This window comes from Oncorhynchus clarkii, chromosome 30 (genome assembly GCF_045791955.1).
Source record: "Oncorhynchus clarkii lewisi isolate Uvic-CL-2024 chromosome 30, UVic_Ocla_1.0, whole genome shotgun sequence".
Taxonomy (NCBI): domain Eukaryota; kingdom Metazoa; phylum Chordata; class Actinopteri; order Salmoniformes; family Salmonidae; genus Oncorhynchus; species Oncorhynchus clarkii.
Genome location: NC_092176.1, coordinates 45,926,456 through 45,948,664, shown reverse-complemented (window position 1 = coordinate 45,948,664; position 22,209 = coordinate 45,926,456). Strand labels below are relative to the sequence as shown.

General features: G+C 43.7%; 1 protein-coding gene across 3 annotated transcripts in view; it reads right to left on the bottom strand.

Moving 5' to 3' along the window:
* Positions 1-4,495: 4,495 nt before the first annotated feature.
* Positions 4,496-22,209, bottom strand: part of LOC139389646 (terminal uridylyl transferase 7) — a 54,052-nt gene continuing 36,338 nt past the window's right edge. Inside the window, exons 21-29 of one of the 3 annotated variants that reach the window (XM_071136511.1) lie at positions 20,926-21,039; positions 20,589-20,666; positions 20,160-20,331; positions 18,566-18,613; positions 18,347-18,438; positions 15,212-15,327; positions 10,842-11,080; positions 5,839-5,891; positions 4,496-5,691 (exon numbers count right to left, since the gene is read on the bottom strand). In XM_071136511.1, coding sequence (XP_070992612.1) covers positions 5,851-5,891; positions 10,842-11,080; positions 15,212-15,327; positions 18,347-18,438; positions 18,566-18,613; positions 20,160-20,331; positions 20,589-20,666; positions 20,926-21,039 — 900 coding nt within the window. In that variant the 3' untranslated portion in view covers positions 4,496-5,691; positions 5,839-5,850. Of the gene's footprint in view, positions 5,692-5,838; positions 5,892-10,841; positions 11,081-15,211; positions 15,328-18,346; positions 18,439-18,565; positions 18,614-20,159; positions 20,434-20,588; positions 20,667-20,925; positions 21,040-22,209 lie in introns of those variants that run through there. The other 2 variants (XM_071136510.1, XM_071136512.1) reach the window with 2 other exon arrangements.

Here is a 22,209-nt window from a genome sequence, read left to right as displayed (position 1 = left end):
TTATTTCACTTTTGTATATTATCTACTTCACTTGCTTTGACAATGTTAACACAGGTTTCCCATGCCAATAAAGCCCCTTGAATTGGAAGCCCACTGGCACACAGTGGGAGAAGATGAAACGAAATGGATTTTGGTCCGATATTTTCTCGTCGATTAAACATTTAAATTCAATACAGTTCTATTCCAAAGAAAAACTAGATTATGTTATTAAAAGACTGGACACATTTTTGCAGACTCTGACTTTTGCAAAGGTTGTACAAAATCGCGCTGTTTAGGAGTGGAAAGGTCAATTGAGTTACTGCGCACTTAGGAGTAGGCGTTCTCTAACGGAAATATGTAGATTGACAAGAATGCGTCACTAGCAGTGCTTGGCTCTGCCCACTATGACTCAAATGATAGACCACAGTTTATCTTGGTTTACTTATAAAAATCTTTATTTAAACCCTTTTAGCTACAGAACACATTTATGTAAACGAACATAAAAACACCGGTGTGCGCATGAGCGGGAAACAGCCAACCCAGCAGTTTAGCAAACGGATCCACAATAGGTTGATTTATTGAATGACAGGCGCTTGAGCCAATAGAAATCCAGTGAGGTTACGACACTGTATGACACCTTCAAAAATGTGATCAACGCAACAATTTAGTTCATTAGGCAGGCTAGATCACTGAGTTATATATTGGCAGAGTTTCTAAACCCAGAGGCGCAACATAGTTTTGCCAATGTTCCCGAAAGTCTCGCTAACAGCCAGACCAGCCCAGGGTTTGAGAAGTCAACGGGGGAAGTGGACAATTCTTCATTAATTTTCTCGCAATCTCAAGGAACCTCCTAGATTTGAGACCATGTTTTAGGTCAACGTCTTACGTTACTCCAACATCGTGAGAGTGACAAACTGACAGCCTGCACATGCGCAGTTCGGAGCGAGACGACCGTTAGCCAACGTCGCCATGTCTTCGCCTTCAACTGTCAGTGTGTCACTTTCACAAGGTTTGAGTAAAATTACTTGTTCAACTATTTAAGACATTGGCTCAAATCTAGGTTGTGCCTTTTAGATTTCAAGAAAATGTAAAACAATTAAATGTTGTTTTACTTCTCTGGTCTGAAACAGACCAGGTTTGAGAAATCGATGAGCGAAGTAAAAAATTATTTCATTGTTTTACATTTTCTTGAAATCTAAAAGGCACAATCTAGATTTGATGCAATGTCTTAAGTAGTTGAACAAGTAATTCACGGAGGCCTCTTCACGGAGATGTTGCTCCTCTGGGTTTAGAAACTCTGTGCTAGCCAGGGTTGCCAGGTCAAGCAAACATTTCTAGCACATTGACCATTCAAACCTTCCCAAAAGACCTGAACTAGCCCAAAGAGGGGAGATGCCATATCTATACAATAAACTCATTTTTTCCCATAACGTTATCGAGCCAGTTAAGGACGATCATGGTAACCTGTAACGTCGTTAGAAGCAAAAAAAATCGGGTTTCCTTTAAAATAATAATTGCAAGCTATGACATATGTAGGCCGTCATTGTAAATAAGAATTTGTTTTTAACTGACTTGCCTAGTTAAATAAAGGTTAAATAAAACAAAAAATGTAAAGTAATTTAAATGTGACAAGATAATTGTCCCTTAACTCCCAGATCATTTTCCGTTAAATGAATATCGAGTTTACTCTCTTGACTGCTATGATTAAGTAATAAGGCACAAGGGGATATGGTATATGGCCAATATGCCACCGCTAAGGGTTGTTCTTAAACTCGACGCAACGCGGAGTGCCTGGATACAGCCGTTAGCGGTGGTATGTTGGCCATATACCGGGGGCTTATTGTTATTATAAACTGGTTACCAATGTAATTAGTACAGTAAAAAGTAACGTTGTCATACCTTTCAGACAATCAGCATTCAGGGCTCGAACCACGTTTCTAATTGTAAATAAATCCCCTTTGCGCATGTGCATTTGACAGGAGAGTTTGAGTGATTAAAGTTGGACAGAGGATCTCAAAATCAGAGCAAGAAAAACTTAGATGAACATGAAAAAGTGTTAGGCTACTTTCTGGTCATTGTGCTGTTATGTGCCAGATGTTAAGACGACAAACCCTTATAAAATGGTGCATTTGCGAGATTGATTTAACTTTTCAATAGGCATAGGCTGCAGACTAAAATCTGGGTTTATGATTGTAATTCCACTTTGCCATGGTTTGCTTAGATAAAGGCAGGTAGCCTATAGCCCCACATCTCATGTTAGGTAGCCTAGACGAGATGTAGGCCAAATGGAAACTGAACGATTTAGCAGTTTGCTTAGTACAAATTAACTGACATGAATAGGGAGACGATTTCGCAAATTAGAAGTGCTTGTTTCCCCCAATAGCCTGCTGGAATAGGCTACTGAGGATGGGGTCATAATTTCAATCACTGAATTAAATGTTAAAATGTGTATGGACCGAATATGTTTGTCAACAACAGCCAGTGTTTATTTTTTAGACTTAATTTGACCTGTAGCCTAATCTGACTGTTACATCAATCTAATGCGTTCATAATAACACAAGACTACAACAAACTGGAGTTACAGGCTATCTATTGATAATAACACAAGACTACAACAAACTGGAGTTACAGGCTATCTATTGATAATAACACAAGACTACAACAAACTGGAGTTACAGGCTATCTATTGATAATAACACAAGACTACAACAAACTGGAGTTACAGGCTATCTATTGATAATAACACAAGACTACAACAAACTGGAGTTACAGGCTATCTATTGATAATAACACAAGACTACAACAAACTGGAGTTACAGGCTATCTATTGATAATAGCACAAGACTACAACAAACTGGAGTTACAGGCTATCTATTGATAATAGCACAAGACTACAACAAACTGGAGTTACAGGCTATCTATTGATAATAGCACAAGACTACAACAAACTGGAGTTACAGGCTATCTATTGATAATAACACAAGACTACAACAAACTGGAGTTACAGGCTATCTATTGATAATAACACAAGACTACAACAAACTGGAGTTACAGGCTATCTATTGATAATAACACAAGACTACAACAAACTGGAGTTACAGGCTATCTATTGATAATAACACAAGACTACAACAAACTGGAGTTACAGGCTATCTATTGATAATAACACAAGACTACAACAAACTGGAGTTACAGGCTATCTATTGATAATAACACAAGACTACAACAAACTGGAGTTACAGGCTATCTATTGATAATAACACAAGACTACAACAAACTGGAGTTACAGGCTATCTATTGATAATAACACAAGACTACAACAAACTGGAGTTACAGGCTATCTATTGATAATAACACAAGACTACAACAAACTGGAGTTACAGGCTATCTATTGATAATAACACAAGACTACAACAAACTGGAGTTACAGGCTATCTATTCAATCTGTTTTCCAGCTCCAGGTAGGCTACACAAGTGGCACAAATGGATTTGCTATCACTCCAGTGAGTCATTTCAACATATTTATTGTATCAAATGGTAGTCGACAATGGCATATATATTAATAGGCTGCTTGATGGTCAACTGAGGCACATGTATCATTCTCCACATTTAGCCTCATGTCAGTTTCATTGGGGACTTTCCCCCCTTAAAAAGATCCACGCGAGGGAGTTCCACAACTTCCATTTCAAATTTCCCCTCGGCATCCCCCACGGAACCAGGAACTGAACATCCATAAATCACTTCGTTTGATACCGTTTTCTTTAAGCAGTCAACACTAGAATGTCGTTTAAACCACCAACGAGTGGATTTATGTAATGCGCCCTAGTGGGCCTAAAATAGTTAGTGTTTTGTCTCCATTAGCGCTCTCAACACACACACATCCACCTCCCCACCACTCAGCAACAGGTCACAGTGAAATCATATATATTTTAAAGAGAAATGTCATGGCGGCCACGGTGCAACTTAGAAATAGCCAACAACGCGACCAATACATTTTAACCCGCGACATCGTTTTCAAAGGAGCCCAATATGGCATGAAAACCGCGAACGTAACACCGGTGGGAGGACAGGGAGCTGGGAAAGCAGCGATCCAAAAACATAGCAGGCATTGGATAAATACATTTTTTTTTTTACTTGTCATATATTTGGATGAGTGAAAAAAATAAAATGTTTCGCTTGTCAGCTAATCAAGTTTAAGATATGTAACTTTCAAAATACAAAAATCATCCCTGTATAATTCGTTTAGCATCTTATGATGTAGCCAAATGGTAAGAAAAATGCATCATACAGGGATGATTTCTGTATTTTGGAAGTTACACATCTTGAAAACATGTTGGGACTATGTCACCAATGGACTGAATGAAGCAAATACCAAAATGTTTTTTTGGGGTGGAAATGTTCCTTTAACCGTTGATCATTGCGTAATGTTATCTTCTAAACTTCAACAGGTAGAAAAATACATATCTGAAAAATATACGTTAACATCTTCAGGACATTAAATGAATGGCATGTTTCCTTTTTTGTTTTGTAAAGAAAGTTTATTTATAAAGCAGGTCTCAGAACACTAGCATCCCAGACCAGAGTGGACAGAATCTGACGTCACAGCTACCAGGCCCACCAATCAGAGGCACTGTGGCCACAAAAAGGCAACATAAAAACAAAAAACCCGTTTCCCGGTTTCCCCTTTACCACTCCCTGCACCCCGAACCCAAAATCAACCCCTGATCATAAAAGACAAGTGGTTCGGTATATAAACAATATGGTGTCACCAGCTATAGACAAGGTTGTAATTTAATGTTTTCCCATATTGCTTATATATATATCCAGTCCTCTCAGATCGACACACATTGGGGTTGGCTACTAGTAACCCAATACAGGACCATATATTTTGCACCTATGGCGTGTTTAGAGGGAGCAGGCAGAAGCAATATGGAATTCATCTTTAGCTACCATGTTTGGAGACTCTGGCATGAAGGAGACAATTTAATACAAACTGTCCATTATTATCTAAAGAACCCGTCTGTTTTCAGGGCCGTTCATCCACCTCTGAATACAGATTCACCCCTTTTCACGCACGCACAGAGATGAGCAGACAAACACACACAGTCACACAGCCCGGCTCAAACTGGATTTGACGAGACTAAGCGGAAGAGGGGGGGGGGGGGGGGGTTTGGGAGGACATCATTGCACGAGACAAATCTAACAAATAATCACTTTTAAAATAACATTAAAAAATAAAAATCAACTTAGAGGAGGAGGAGCATGCAAAATGGCTTTTCAGTTAAAACACAATACAACGATTTAAAAAGTTCCTCTGAGGCAGGAGGGGTAGTTAAAACATAAAATACCCTCTCTATGTCCCAAATGGCACCCTAATCCCTTTATAGTGCACTACTTATGACCAGGGCGCTGGTCAAACGTAAAGCCCTGGTCATAAGTAGTGCACTATATAGGGATTAGGGTGCCATTTGGGAGACAGGCACTCAGGCTCTGCCACCATCCACTGGGGTTCCATGTCAGGGTTCCAACGGGTAGGGTTCTGAGTTCCGGATGTTCTAGGTTCAGGCTGGTGGACTGGAGGTCAGACCTCAGAGGGAGTAGAGTAGAACCCGGAGGTTTGGGGCTAGAGCTGCCTCTCTCTCTCCCCATCTCCTCAGTCCACTGGGCTCCTTCTGGGACCAGACAGACCCATGTGTCTGCTGGCTAGACTGCCTGGAACGCATGTGGATTCAATATAGCAGGGATGAGATGCACTGAAGCTTAAGGAAGGTAACGCTATGCTGTAATTTAAAGCTACCGAAACATTTACATATAGTTTGAAAAGTTTGTGAAATTACAGTAAAATAATTGGACAATGACCTGCTTGTGAACTCAATCATATTTTGGTGTCGCTTCGTTTTCTTTTTTTCCTCCTGTTAAAGTGAGTCCAGAACAAATAAACACACTAGGATTAGACCAGGTTGAGGTGAGTCCAGAACAAACAAACACACTAGGATTAGACCAGGTTGAGGTGAGTCCAGAACAATTAAACACACTAGGATTAGACCAGGTTGAGGTGAGTCCAGAACAAACACACTAGGATTAGACCAGGTTGAGGTGAGTCCAGAACAAACAAACACACTAGGATTAGACCAGGTTGAGGTGAGTCCAGAACAATTAAACACACTAGGATTAGACCAGGTTGAGGTGAGTCCAGAACAAACAAACACACTAGGATTAGACCAGGTTGAGGTGAGTCCAGAACAATTAAACACACTAGGATTAGACCAGGTTGAGGTGAGTCCAGAACAAACAAACACACTAGGATTAGACCAGGTTGAGGTGAGTCCAGAACAATTAAACACACTAGGATTAGACCAGGTTGAGGTGAGTCCAGAACAAACAAACACACTAGGATTAGACCAGGTTGAGGTGAGTCCAGAACAAACAAACACACTAGGATTAGACCAGGTTGAGGTGAGTCCAGAACAATTAAACACACTAGGATTAGACCAGGTTGAGGTGAGTCCAGAACAAACAAACACACACACTAGGATTAGACCAGGTTGAGGTGAGTCCAGAACAAACAAACACACTAGGATTAGACCAGGTTGAGGTGAGTCCAGAACAAACAAACACACACACTAGGATTAGACCAGGTTGAGGTGAGTCCAGAACAAACAAACACACACACTAGGATTAGACCAGGTTGAGGTGAGTCCAGAACAAACAAACACACACACCAGGATTAGACCAGGTTGAGGTGAGTCCAGAACAAACAAACACACTAGGATTAGACCAGGTTGAGGTGAGTCCAGAACAAACAAACACACTAGGATTAGACCAGGTTGAGGTGAGTCCTGAACAAACAAACACACTAGGATTAGACCAGGTTGAGGTGAGTCCTGAACAAACACACACACTAGGATTAGACCAGGTTGAGGTGAGTCCTGAACAAACACACTAGGATTAGACCAGGTTGAGGTGAGTCCTGAACAAACAAACACACTAGGGTTAGACCAGGTTGAGGTGAGTCCTGGACAAACAAACACACACACTAGGATTAGACCAGGTTGAGGTGAGTCCAGAACAAACAAACACACACACTAGGATTAGACCAGGTTGAGGTGAGTCCTGAACAAACAAACACACACACTAGGATTAGACCAGGTTGAGGTGAGTCCAGAACAAACAAACACACACACTAGGATTAGACCAGGTTGAGGTGAGTCCTGAACAAACAAACACACACACTAGGATTAGACCAGGTTGAGGTGAGTCCAGAACAAACAAACACACACACTAGGATTAGACCAGGTTGAGGTGAGTCCTGAACAAACACACTAGGATTAGACCAGGTTGAGGTGAGTCCTGAACAAACAAACACACACACTAGGATTAGACCAGGTTGAGGTGAGTCCTGAACAAACAAACACACTAGGATTAGACCAGGTTGAGGTGAGTCCAGAACAAACACACTAGGATTAGACCAGGTTGAGGTGAGTCCTGAACAAACAAACACACACACTAGGATTAGACCAGGTTGAGGTGAGTCCAGAACAAACAAACACACACACTAGGATTAGACCAGGTTGAGGTGAGTCCTGGACAAACACACACACTAGGATTAGACCAGGTTGAGGTGAGTCCAGAACAAACAAACACACTAGGATTAGACCAGGTTGAGGTGAGTCCTGGACAAACACACACACTAGGATTAGACCAGGTTGAGGTGAGTCCTGGACAAACACACACACTAGGATTAGACCAGGTTGAGGTGAGTCCTGGACAAACACACTAGGGTTAGACCAGGTTGAGCTGAGTCCTGAACAAACAAACACACCAGGATTAGACCAGGTTGAGGTGAGTCCTGAACAAACAAACACACTAGGATTAGACCAGGTTGAGGTGAGTCCAGAACAAACAAACACACTAGGGTTAGACCAGGTTGAGGTGAGTCCTGAACAAACAAACACACTAGGATTAGACCAGGTTGAGGTGAGTCCTGAACAAACAAACACACTAGGGTTAGACCAGGTTGAGGTGAGTCCTGAACAAACAAACACACTAGGATTAGACCAGGTTGAGGTGAGTCCTGAACAAACAAACACACTAGGATTAGACCAGGTTGAGGTGAGTCCTGAACAAACAAACACACTAGGATTAGACCAGGTTGAGGTGAGTCCTGAACAAACAAACACACTAGGATTAGACCAGGTTGAGCTGAGTCCTGAACAAACAAACACACTAGGATTAGACCAGGTTGAGGTGAGTCCTGGACAAACACACACACTAGGATTAGACCAGGTTGAGGTGAGTCCTGGACAAACACACTAGGGTTAGACCAGGTTGAGCTGAGTCCTGAACAAACAAACACACTAGGATTAGACCAGGTTGAGGTGAGTCCTGAACAAACAAACACACTAGGGTTAGACCAGGTTGAGGTGAGTCCTGAACAAACAAACACACTAGAGTTAGACCAGGTTGAGGTGAGTCCTGAACAAACAAACACACTAGGATTAGACCAAGTTGAGGTGAGTACTGAACAAACATACACACTAGTGTTAGACCAGGTTGAGGTGAGTCCTGAACAAACAAACACACTAGGATTAGACCAGGTTGAGGTGAGTCCTGAACAAACAAACACACTAGGATTAGACCAGGTTGAGGTGAGTCCTGAACAAACAAACACACTAGGGTTAGACCAGGTTGAGGTGAGTCCTGAACAAACAAACACACTAGGATTAGACCAGGTTGGGGTGAGTCCTGAACAAACACACTAGGATTAGACCAGGTTGAGGTGAGTCCTGGACAAACAAACACACTAGGATTAGACCAGGTTGAGGTGAGTCCTGAACAAATAAACACACTAGGATTAGACCAGGTTGAGCTGAGTCCTGAACAAACAAACACACTAGGGTTAGACCAGGTTGAGGTGAGTCCTGAACAAACAAACACACTAGAGTTAGACCAGGTTGAGGTGAGTCCTGAACAAACAAACACACTAGGATTAGACCAGGTTGAGGTGAGTACTGAACAAACATACACACTAGTGTTAGACCAGGTTGAGGTGAGTCCTGAACAAACAAACACACTAGGATTAGACCAGGTTGAGGTGAGTCCTGAACAAACAAACACACTAGGATTAGACCAGGTTGAGGTGAGTCCTGAACAAACAAACACACTAGGATTAGACCAGGTTGAGGTGAGTCCTGAACAAACAAACACACTAGGATTAGACCAGGTTGAGCTGAGTCCTAAACAAACAAACACACTAGGATTAGACCAGGTTGAGGTGAGTCCTGGACAAACAAACACACTAGGATTAGACCAGGTTGAGGTGAGTCCTGAACAAACAAACACCCTAGGGTTAGACCAGGTTGAGGTGAGTCCTGAACAAACAAACACACTAGGGTTAGACCAGGTTGAGCTGAGTCCTGAACAAACAAACACACTAGGATTAGACCAGGTTGAGGTGAGTCCTGAACAAACAAACACACTAGGATTAGACCAGGTTGAGGTGAGTCCTGAACAAACAAACACACTAGGATTAGACCAGGTTGAGGTGAGTCCTGAACAAACAAACACACTAGGATTAGACCAGGTTGAGCTGAGTCCTGAACAAACAAACACACTAGGATTAGACCAGGTTGAGGTGAGTCCTGGACAAACACACACACTAGGATTAGACCAGGTTGAGGTGAGTCCTGGACAAACACACTAGGGTTAGACCAGGTTGAGCTGAGTCCTGAACAAACAAACACACCAGGATTAGACCAGGTTGAGGTGAGTCCTGAACAAACAAACACACTAGGATTAGACCAGGTTGAGGTGAGTCCAGAACAAACAAACACACTAGGGTTAGACCAGGTTGAGGTGAGTCCTGAACAAACAAACACACTAGGATTAGACCAGGTTGAGGTGAGTCCTGAACAAACAAACACACTAGGGTTAGACCAGGTTGAGGTGAGTCCTGAACAAACAAACACACTAGAGTTAGACCAGGTTGAGGTGAGTCCTGAACAAACAAACACACTAGGATTAGACCAAGTTGAGGTGAGTACTGAACAAACATACACACTAGTGTTAGACCAGGTTGAGGTGAGTCCTGAACAAACAAACACACTAGGATTAGACCAGGTTGAGGTGAGTCCTGAACAAACAAACACACTAGGATTAGACCAGGTTGAGGTGAGTCCTGAACAAACAAACACACTAGGATTAGACCAGGTTGAGGTGAGTCCTGAACAAACAAACACACTAGGATTAGACCAGGTTGAGGTGAGTCCTGGACAAACACACACTAGGATTAGACCAGGTTGAGGTGAGTCCTGAACAAACAAACACACTAGGATTAGACCTGGTTGAGGTGAGTCTGGACAAACAAACACACTAGGGTTAGACCAGGTTGAGGTGAGTCCTGAACAAACAAACACACTAGAGTTAGACCAGGTTGAGGTGAGTCCTGAACAAACAAACACACTAGGATTAGACCAGGTTGAGGTGAGTACTGAACAAACATACACACTAGTGTTAGACCAGGTTGAGGTGAGTCCTGGACAAACACACACACTAGGATTAGACCAGGTTGAGGTGAGTCTGGACAAACACACTAGGATTAGACCAGGTTGAGGTGAGTCCTGGACAAACACACACACTAGGATTAGACCAGGTTGAGGTGAGTCCTGGACAAACACACTAGGATTAGACCAGGTTGAGGTGAGTCCTGGACAAACACACTAGGGTTAGACCAGGTTGAGGTGAGTCCTGGACAAACACACACACTAGGATTAGACCAGGTTGAGGTGAGTCCTGGACAAACACACTAGGATTAGAACAGGGTTCTGAGTGCATGTCAATGTTTGTGCGAGTATTCATCATACCTGTTTTTCTCTCTCTCAAATTCCTCATGTGGCTTTTAGAGGGAGATGAAGAGAAGGCCCCAGCTGGTCCTCTGTACTGGGGGCAGTCTTTCTTGATGTGGGCGTGGCTTCCACACAGGAAGCAGCACCGTTTCTCTTCCTGTCTTCTCCAGTATTCACCCTGACGATGTTCCCTGCCCCCCTCCGCCCAGTCCCTCCTTCCCTCCGCTCGGTCCTCCTGTTCACGACGCTGCCTAGACCTGGAGAGGAGGAGGAGATTAACGCACACATGCTAACGGTTTTGACTTAACTCCTGAGTTATTTAGGGGTTGACAGGAAGGTCATGCCTACCAGAGAAATGTTTGATTTCTCCTTTTCTGTCAGTTATGTCTAGACCAATACAGAGGACTCGTGGAAAAAGTCAGTCGTGGAATAGAAACTTATCAAAAACCCTTTACATTGAAATAAATAACTCCAAAACAATGGTGGTCTTTCAGCATTTTTTGTATCATCACAAAATATATGATCATACAAACAATATCAATCACAAAATAATAATAACTTAGGTTTCTCAGGAAAAGTCCTGTACCTCAGTCCTGGCCCAGAAAATTATTCAAGTGAACCTTTGACCTCATGCGCACGCAATGTTCATCAATAGGCGGTGTGCAAAACCAGTCCCACACAAACCATAAACGTTTGTTCCACACATCAATACAAATGATTAGGATTCACAATATATTATTCCCCAACAACTCCTACAGTGCAGATGAAAAATAATAAAAAGGTGTGAGTCAATCCGATCCGACAACAGAACTCCAGCAGAGATTATTGTAATCTGGTTATTTATTTATTATTGTAATCTATTTATTTAGTTATTATTGTAATCTATTTATTTATTATCGCAATCTATTTATTTATTATTGCAATCTATTTATTTATTTATTTATTTATTATTGTAATCTATTTATTTATTTATTATTGTAATCTATTTATTTATTTATTATTGTAATCTATTTATTTATTATTGTAATCTATTTATTTATTATTGTAATCTATTTATTTATTATTGTAATCTATTTATTTATTTATTATTGTAATCTGTTTAGGAATGTTGGCGGCGTTATTGCTTTGAGGTATGGCTACAGCGCACTTTAAAAAAAAAGTATGAACAAGCTTCAGAGCTGAGGGTTTGAAAACCTCCTCTCGCGCGCCACCGTCACCATTTTTATGCAGTTGATGAATTATAGGTGACGCGCAGTGCAGGGAGGAGACGCACAGAGGCCGTCAGGACAAATGAGGCCGTCACACACCCCTCTCCCCTGGAAAAAGCCAACCATTGCCATAAAAAGGCAGATCTTGGTCTCCTCACTTCCCTCTCCAGAAGATAACCATGACCAGCGCTCATCTCCTCCAATTCCTCAGCCGAGGGGGTAACACACTTTAAGGACAACGCGCATGTCTTCACCTGTGTCCTCCACCGCTCGGTATTTCACGAGGGCCCCATCTGATCCACAATCTTATATGGTCCTTGCCATTTAGGGGCCAGCTTGGCCCAGAATAATTGTTCAGCTTTTGAATACGGCTGGAGCGATACCCGATCACTGACCAGAAACAACTTCTTATCATAGTTCCTCTTCTGCTTGAGACGAGCCTTGATCAGATTCTTTGAGACAAGAGCTCTCAAGTCGTGGAGATTGAATGATTGAATGCTATGACCAGGTAGTTTGAGTCTGGCCTAAACAGTTGGGTCTGTAGCACCATGTCTAAGGGTTCTCTGAGGGGACGACTCCAGTTCACCTCTGCAGGAGTGACTCCAGTGGACTCTTGCACAGCAGAATTCAAACCCGCAAAAGGTGCTTGTCCCATTATTGGAGCTGGGTCCCTACATAGGTAACAACCATTGTCTTCAAGGTTTGATTCACATTTTCAATGAGGTTGGTCTGTGGGTGATAGAAGTTGACCACGACCTGTCTCAGGTTCTCTCTTCGCCAGGTCTCCTCAGAGATCAGAGACGAATTTGGAACCTAGATCAGACAAGATCAGGCACTATTCAGCGAGTCAGGATCTCTTTCGTGAGGTTGTTAGAGACTGTGCTTTGACAGGCCACAGCAAGGACAAAGTGCTCCACCCGCTTGGAATAGTCAATCGACAAAAACAAGCATGTACACATTCCGATTCGAGCTTCAAGGAAATGAACACATCAAATCCACTCCTAACATTTCCCAAGGTTGTGTAATCGCGGTTTGCTGCAACTTGCCGGCAGTCTTCCGGCCTTCTGGTTTGTACATTTGACAAACTTGACAGTTTCAGATGTGACTTTATAAACTCAGCAAAAAAAAGAAACGTCCCCTTTTCAGGACCCTGTCTTTCAAAGGAACCAGGAACGCACAATCCCTCCATCAGTGCTCAGACTGTCCGCAATAGGCTGAGAGAGGCTGGACTGAGGGCTTGTAGGCCTGTTGTAAGGCAGGTCCTCAACAGACATCACCGGCAACAACGTCGCCTATGGGCACAAACCCACTGTTGCTGAACCAGACAGGACTGGCAAAAGGTGCTCTTCACTGACGAGTTGCGGTTTTGTCTCACCAGGGGTGATGGTCAGATTCGCGTTTATCGTTGAAGTAATGAGCGGTACACTGAGGCCTGTACTCTGGAGCGGGATCGATTTGGAGGTGGAGGGTCCGTCACGGTCTGGGGCGGTGTGTCACAGCATCATCGGACTGAGCTTGTTGTCATTGCAGGCAATCTCAACGCTGTGCGTTACAGGGAAGACATCCTCCTCCCTCATGTGGTACCCTTCCTGCAGGCTCATCCTGACATGACCCTCCAGCATGACAACGCCACCAGCCATAAAGCTCGTTCTGTGCGTGATTTCCTGCAAGACAGGAATGTCACTGTTATGCCATGGCCATCGAAGAGCCCGGATCTCAATCCCATTGAGCAGGTCTGGGACCTGTTGGATCAGAGGGTGAGGGCTAGGGCCATTCCCCCCAGAAATATCCGGGAACTTGGTGGAAGAGTGGGGTAACATCTCACAGCAAGAACTGGGAAATCTGGTGCAGTTCATGAGGAGGAGATGCACTGCAGTACTTAATGCAGCTGGTGGCCACACCAGATACTGACTGTTGTTTTTGATTTTGACGCCCCCCCCCTTTGTTCAGGGACACATTATTCAATTTCTGTTGGTCACATCTGTGGAACTTGTTCAATTTGTGTCTCAGTTGTTGAATCTTATGTTCATACAAGTGCTGATAATAAATGCAGTTGACAGTGAGAGGACATTTCTTTTTTTTTTGCTAAGTTTATCTAGGCTGAGATTTGGCCAGTACAGTAGAGCTCCATCAGCAGGAGCTCTGGCACTATGCCGTACATCAGAACTTCGCTCCTTTCCGCTTCAACGCGTTGAGTGGTTCTGCCACCAGGGAGAAGTTTGACACAAACCCGTGGTACCATCTTGTCATCCCAAGGAACCATTGAAGGGTCTTGAGGGTGGTTGGCACAGGGAAGTCTTGTACAGCCTTGGTCTTTTCAGGATCCACATGGATGCCGTTAGAGGACACAATATGGCCAAGGAATTTCAGGGAGGTTCAGCAGAAGTTGCTCTATTTCATGTTCACTGTCAGACCAGCTGCTCTTAGCTTGTCCAACACTGTTTGAAGATAGAGAAAGTGGTTGATGGTCTGGCTGGGTGACTTGGCTGTGGTTGAGGGTCTGGCTGGGTGACTTGGCTGTGGTTGAGGGTCTGGCTGGGTGACTTGGCTGTGGTTGAGGGTCTGGCTGGGTGACTTGGCTGTGGTTGAGGGTCTGGCTGGGTGACTTGGCTGTGGTTGAGGGTCTGGCTGGGTGACTTGGCTGTGGTTGAGGGTCTGGCTGGGTGACTTGGCTGTGGTTGATGGTCTGGCTGGATGACTTGGCTGTGGTTGATGGTCTGTCTGGCTGCTGTCCCAGTCGAACCAGTCCATCACAGTGGCGACTCCTTCTCCGAGTTAACTGGCTAGTAGAGGGTTGATGTTCTTCAAGATCAACTTAATGACTTTCTTTCCTTCTCAATGCAAGGTTTCCACCGTCTGCACAAGGAGTGGTAACTGTATGCAAAGTCTTAGATACACCCCCCCCCCCCTTTGCACTGAATTCCTGGCTGTCTGCCAGATCAAGGTATGAACAACCTTCAGAGGGGAGGGGCTGAAATCTTCCTCTCTCGCGCCACCATTTTGACCTGATACTGGCTATTGACGTGGAGAGGAAACGGGAATCGCAGCGCTGGGAAGAGCTGCACAGAGATGGTTTAGCCATAGATTTCATGGCTGTCAAACAAACAAACACACACACGGGTATACACCCATATACATGCTTACGCAACACACACACACACACACACACACACTTCTTACTTCCTGCGCATGGGGCAGTCTTTCATGAAGTGTCCGATCTTGCCACATATCCTGCAGCAGCGGTCGTTAGGAGCCAGCTGTCCCTCTGTCAGCACCTCAGGATCAAAGAAGAACTCCTGAGAGGAACAACCACATATTACTGTTATATAGTATTAGAATACATCACCATTATATACTACTACTCCTGAGGAACATACATACATACATACTACCGTTCAAAAGTTTGGGGCCACTTAGAAATGTCCGTGTTTAAAAAAAATAAAATAAAAATCACATTTTTTGTCCATTAAAATGACATAAAATGTATCTGAAATTCAGTGTAGACATTGTTCATGACTATTGTAGCTGGAAACAGTATATTTTTTTAATGGAATATCTACAGTCAGATGTTTACATACACTTAGGATGGAGTCATTAAAACTCGTTTTTCAACCACTCTACAAATTCCATGTTAACAAACTATAGTTTTGGCAAGTCGGTTAAGACATCTAATATTTTCCAGCAATTGTTTACAGACAGATTATTTCACTTATAATTCACTGTGGGTTAGGGTCTGGTGTGGGCCTCAGATTTAGCACTTTATCACATCTAGTCGGGATGAACAAACAGCCTGTGCACCACGAGCCTGAGTATTGTCTAAATCAGGACCACGAGCCTGAGTATTGTCTAAATCAGGACCACTAGCAGGGCACCACTAGCCTGAGTATTGTCTAAATCAGGACCACTAGCGGGGCACCACGAGCCTGAGTATTGTCTAAATCAGGACCACTAGCGGGGCCCCACGAGCCTGAGTATTGTCTAAATCAGGACCACTAGCCTGAGTATTGTCTAAATCAGGACCACACGAGCCTGAGTATTGCCTAAATCAGGACCACTAGCGGGGCCTTACGATGTCTGTCGGTGTCTCAAACAAATATCGCTTAGGGCCCTCAAAAAAACGCTAGAGGCGTTCCTGCACATACTCAAGTTACTTCGTTTCAGTTTCTATGTTAATACTGGTCATCAGAATGTCGTTAGGTGTCAAGTTATATGGCTTCGATTTGACTCATGTTCGAAGTGTAATTTTGAAGGCCAACAACAGGGGAATATTCACTTTTATTTGTTGTTGTGGAATGATGATGCACAGTGTGATGGAGTTTCACTTAACCTTTACACTCGTGGGAATTGGCCTATAGGGATTGGGCTAAATTTAAATGTTTCTAACAGAACAAATATTTAATGCGTAACCATGGTAGCAATTGAAAAGGAACAGTTTGTTGATAATGGGGGGGGGGGAAATTATTAGACCAAAAGCTGAGGACGCAAGAGTTCACCTGACAAGACTGAATACAGACCGATTTGATTGTATTTACATTCTCTGTGCTTTTCACCCCATTTGTTGATCACGAAATCTGAAAATACTCTGGATACATCCAGTGACATGTTAATAAGAATATTCCTGGAAAACGTGGGGTAGATGAAACACAAGACAAAACAATTACAAGGGTCTGAGTGAGAAGACTACCTGGGGTGTCTCCAAGTGGCAACACACCTCTCCACAGTTCACAGTTCATAAGACAAAACGATTACAAGGGTCTGAGTGAGAAGACTACCTGGGGTGTCTCCAAGTGGCAACACACCTCTCCACAGTTCACAGTTCATAAGACAAAACGATTACAAGGGTCTGAGTGAGAAGACTACCTGGGGTGTCTCCAAGTGGCAACACACCTCTCCACAGTTCACAATTCATAAGACATTTCAATGCACTTTTATGACTCAACGAACAGTCTTCAGCTATCAGGTGTTTTTCCTCCTCTCCCAGCTGTGAGGAACTAGAGGACACTTGTAGTTGTTTCGTCTTGGAACACAACCCTGCATCCCCACCGTCACACAAAGACTGTTGTTGTTTCACCCAGTCCAGAAACGGTCCAATATGAATCTCAACCTGGGTCAGGTGGGCTTGAACTGAAAGCCTGGTTTTTTCACCATGTCATCTTGTAGCTGTACATCAAACAACAGTGATCCTAAACATGGACACTAAGTGACATGAGTTTTATGATATGGAAACCTGGGTCAGGTGGGCTTGAACTGAAAGCCTGTTCTACTGCCCGACATGACTAGGGAAGTTATAAAATATGATATTGCAGTGTCAGACTTTCCACAAGGCAATTCAGACAAACGGATAGTAATTTGAGCAGACGGAGAGGAGTCATTCATGTCTGTGTGACGCAGCGATTTTTTCTTCACAACAAACTGCCATTCTGCCAAGTCACCTTGTAACTCTACATCAAAACATAACGATCAGAAATGTTTACACCGCGTGACATGTGAGTTTTATGATTTGGAAATGTGACGTGGCACTTTTGGACTCGCAGGTGTTTGGATTGATTAATGTACGATTATTATTCCCCCACAGTACTGTCAAACGTTCCAGCTGTCTTGATATTTATACAGTACCTTCAGAAAGTATTCTGAATTTAAAATGGAATACATTTACATTGTGTCACAAACCCCATCATGTCAAAGTAACATTTTGTTTGTAGAACATTTCAATAAAAAATGAAAAGCTGAAATGTCTTGATAATGTCAATAAGTATTCAACCCAATTAAATCAGTCGACCTATTTTACTAACTAACTCATCTGACTAGTGTACTCAGGAGGGTAGGTAGTGGATACTAACTCATCTGACTAGTGTACTCAGGAGGGTAGGTAGTGGATACTAACTCATCTGACTAGTGTACTCAGGAGGGTAGGTAGTGGATACTAACTACCTGACTAGTGTCCTCAGGAGGGTAGGTAGTGGATACTAACCACCTGACTAGTGTACTCAGGAGGGTAGGTAGTGGATACTAACCATCGGACTAGTGTACTCAGGAGGGTAGGTAGTGGATACTAACCACCTGACTAGTGTACTCAGGAGGGTAGGTAGTGAATACTAACCATCTGACTAGTGTACTCAGGAGGGTAGGTAGTGGATACTAACCATCGGACTAGTGTACTCAGGAGGGTAGGTAGTGGATACTAACCACCTGACTAGTGTACTCAGGAGGGTAGGTAGTGGATACTAACCATCTGACTAGTGTACTCAGGAGGGTAGGTAGTGGATACTAACCATCTGACTAGTGTACTCAGGAGGGTAGGTAGTGGATACTAACCATCGGACTAGTGTACTCAGGAGGGTAGACTTTGACTGTTGTTCCAAACACACTTCTGCCATTGATGAACGCCTTCATGATGAAGTTGGTCACTGTGTGAGAGAGAAAGCGAGAGAGAGAGAGGACAGAGAGTGGGAGAGAGCGGAGAGAGGCAGGAGAGAAGTGAATGAAAAAGAGGATGATGCTATGAGAGGAAGACAGTAAGATAGAGATACCTACTTCTCCTGGACAGGCCAGCTCCCAGGTTATGGTTCAGGTCAAAAGGATCTGGAGAGAAAAACATCAGATCAGATAACTAGATCCCTGGTTCACAACCCTCCCTGGAGAGCTGCAGGACGTGCAGGCTTTTACTACAACCTAGCAGTGTTGAACCCTCAAACTGTTTATGATAAAATGAAACTACCGCCTGCACCAAAGCTCCCCTCAACGTTTACAACCCTCAACCAATAGCTGCCCTCAACGTTTACAACCCTCGAACAATAGCTGCCCTCAATCCTCCTCAACGCTTACAACCCTCGACCAATAGCTGCCCTCAACGTTAACAACCCTCGACCAATAGCTGCCCTCAATCTCCTCAACGTTTACAACCCTCGACCAATAGCTGCCCTCAATCCTCCTCAACGTTTACAACCCTCGACCAATAGCTGCCCTCAATCCCCTCAACGTTTACAACCCTCGACCAATAGCTGCCCTCAATCCCCTCAACGTTTACAACCCTCGACCAATAGCTCCCCTCAACGCTTACAACCCTCAACCAATAGCTGCCCTCAACGTTTACAACCCTCGACCAATAGCTGCCCTCAACGTTAACCCTCGACCAATAGCTGCCCTCAATTCTCCTCAACGTTTACAACCCTCGACAAATAGCTCTCCTCAACCCCCTCAACGTTTACAACCCTCGACCAATAGCTCCCCTCAACGTTAACAACCCTCGACCAATAGCTCCCCTCAACGTTAACAACCCTCGACCAATAGCTCCCCTCAACGTTAACAACCCTTGACCAATAGCTCCCCTCAACGTTTACAACCCTCGACCAATAGCTCCCCTCAACGTTTACAACCCTCGACCAATAGCTGCCCTCAATCCTCCTCAACGTTTACAACCCTCGACCAATAGCTGCCCTCAATTCTCCTCAACGTTTACAACCCTCGACCAATAGCTGCCCTCAATCCTCCTCAACGTTTACAACCTTCGACAAATAGCTCTCCACAATCCCCTCAACGTTAACAACCCTCGACCAATAGCTCCCCTCAACGTTCACAAGCCTCGACCAATAGTCCTCCTCAACGTTTACAACCTTCGACAAATAGCTCTCCACAACGTTTACAACCCTCCCCTCAACGTTTACAACCCTCGACCAATAGCTGCCCTCAATCCTCAACGTTTACAACTCTCGACCAATAGCTGCCCTCAATCCTCCTCAACGTTTACAACCCTCGACAAATAGCTCTCCTCAATCCCCTCAACGTTAACAACCCTCGACCAATAGCTCCCCTCAACGTTCACAAGCCTCGACCAATAGCTCCCCTCAACGTTCACAACCCTCGACCAATAGCTCCCCTCAACGTTCACAACCCTCGACCAATAGCTGCCCTCAATCCCCTCAACGGTCACGATCCTTGAGGAGAAATAAAGTCAATAATCCCTATAAATAAAGTCAAGAATCCCTATAAATAAAGTCAAGAATCCCTATAAATGAAGTCAAGAATCCCTATAAATGAAGCCAAGAAAGGTGTCCAGAACAGGGTTTGCAGAAGAGACGAAGACGCCGTTACGGCCCTTTGGCCGGAGTAAATCAAGTCCAGTACTGACCCTCAATGACGATGTACTTAGAGGTCCACTGCTTGTTGAAGGTGGTGAGAGCTGCGCTCTGTCTGATGGAGATGACGTGTTCTCTGAAGTCAAAGGTCTCGGTGTAGAACTGCAGCAGGCCCAGCCACAGAGCACCTACAGACTCCAGGTTCTTCTGCTGCCAGCGCTCAGGCTAGAGAGAGAGAGAGAGGTCAAAGGTCTCAGTGTAGAACTGCAGCAGGCCCAGCCACAGAGCACCTACAGACTCCAGGTTCTTCTGCTGCCAGCGCTCAGGCTAGAGAGAGAGGTCAAAGGTCTCAGTGCAGAACTGCAGCAGGGCCAGCCAAAGAGCCCCATACACACCATGTTACCCTGGTACTGGGCCCACCGCCCAGGCGAGAGACACACACACACACACACCACAGCTGATGTTCTGATAGAGGGACTCACCAGTTTATCCAGATCATCGTAGAAGTAGACATTCCATCCATCTACCAAAACCTCAGGCTTCTTCTCCTCGTCATAAATCTATCAACACACACACACACACACATCAATACATCTGCCAAAATATACAAACACATTGCAGGTCTAAGCGATGAGAAATCCAGATTCAGTCAGCAAATCTCCCAAAATATCATTGGACTCACGGCCAAACTGCTCACAACTGTACTCATTGGTCCGGAGTCAGACAGATTCACTTGAGTTACCTTGTGTAGTACAGGTATAACAGGTGGGTTTCTCTCTGTCTAACCTCCTGTAGTACAGGTGGGTTCCTCTGTCTTACCTCCTGTAGTACAGGTATAACAGGTGGGTTCCTCTGTTGCAGGTAGAATAGCACCATCAGGGTGAAGCCATAGGACGACAGACTTCCTCTAGACGCATCACCGATATCACACAACTAGAGCAGGGGACAACAGATATTAAAACATCCCCTTTAACTAGACCAGGGGACAACAGATATTAAAACATCCCCTTTAACTAGACCAGAGGACAACAGATATTAAAACATCCCCTTTAACTAGACCAGGGGACAACAGATACTAAAACATCCCCTTTAACTAGACCAGGGGACAACAGATATTAAAACATCCCCTTTAACTAGACCAGGGGACAACAGATATTAAAACATCCCCTTTAACTAGACCAGGGGACAACAGATATTAAAACATCCCCTTTAACTAGACCAGGGGACAACAAATATTAAAACATCCCCTTTAACTAGACCAGGGGACAACAGATATTAAAACTTTAACTAGACCAGGGAAACCAGATATTAAAACATCCAGTTTAACTAGACCAGGGGACAACATAAATATTAAAACATCCCCTTTAACTAGACCAGGGGACAACATCCCTTTAACTAGACCAGGGACACCATATATTGAAACATCCCCTTTAACTAGACCAGGGGACAACAGATATTAAAACATCCCCTTTAACTAGACCAGAGGACAACAAATATTAAAACATCCCCTTTAACTAGACCAGGGGACAACAGATATTAAAACATCCCCTTTAACTAGACCAGGGGACAACAGATATTAAAACATCCCCTTTAACTAGACCAGGGACACCAGATATTAAAACATCCAGTTTAACTAGACCAGGGGACAACATAAATATTAAAACATCCCCTTTAACTAGACCAGGGGACAACAGATATTAAAACATCCCCTTTAACTAGACCAGGGGACAACAGATATTAAAACATCCCCTTTAACTAGACCAGGGGACAACATAGATATTAAAACATCCCCTTTAACTAGACCAGGGGACAACAAATATTAAAATATCCCCTTTAACTAGACCAGGGGACAACATAGATATTAAAACATCCCCTTTAACTAGACCAGGGGACAACATAGATATGAAAACATCCCCTTTAACTAGACCAGGGGACAACATAGATATGAAAACATCCCATTTAACTAGACCAGGGGACAACATAGATATTAAAACATCCCCTTTAACTAGACCAGGGGACAACATAGATATTAAAACATCCCATTTAACTAGACCAGGGGACAACATAGATATTAAAACATCCCCTTTAACTAGACCAGGGGAC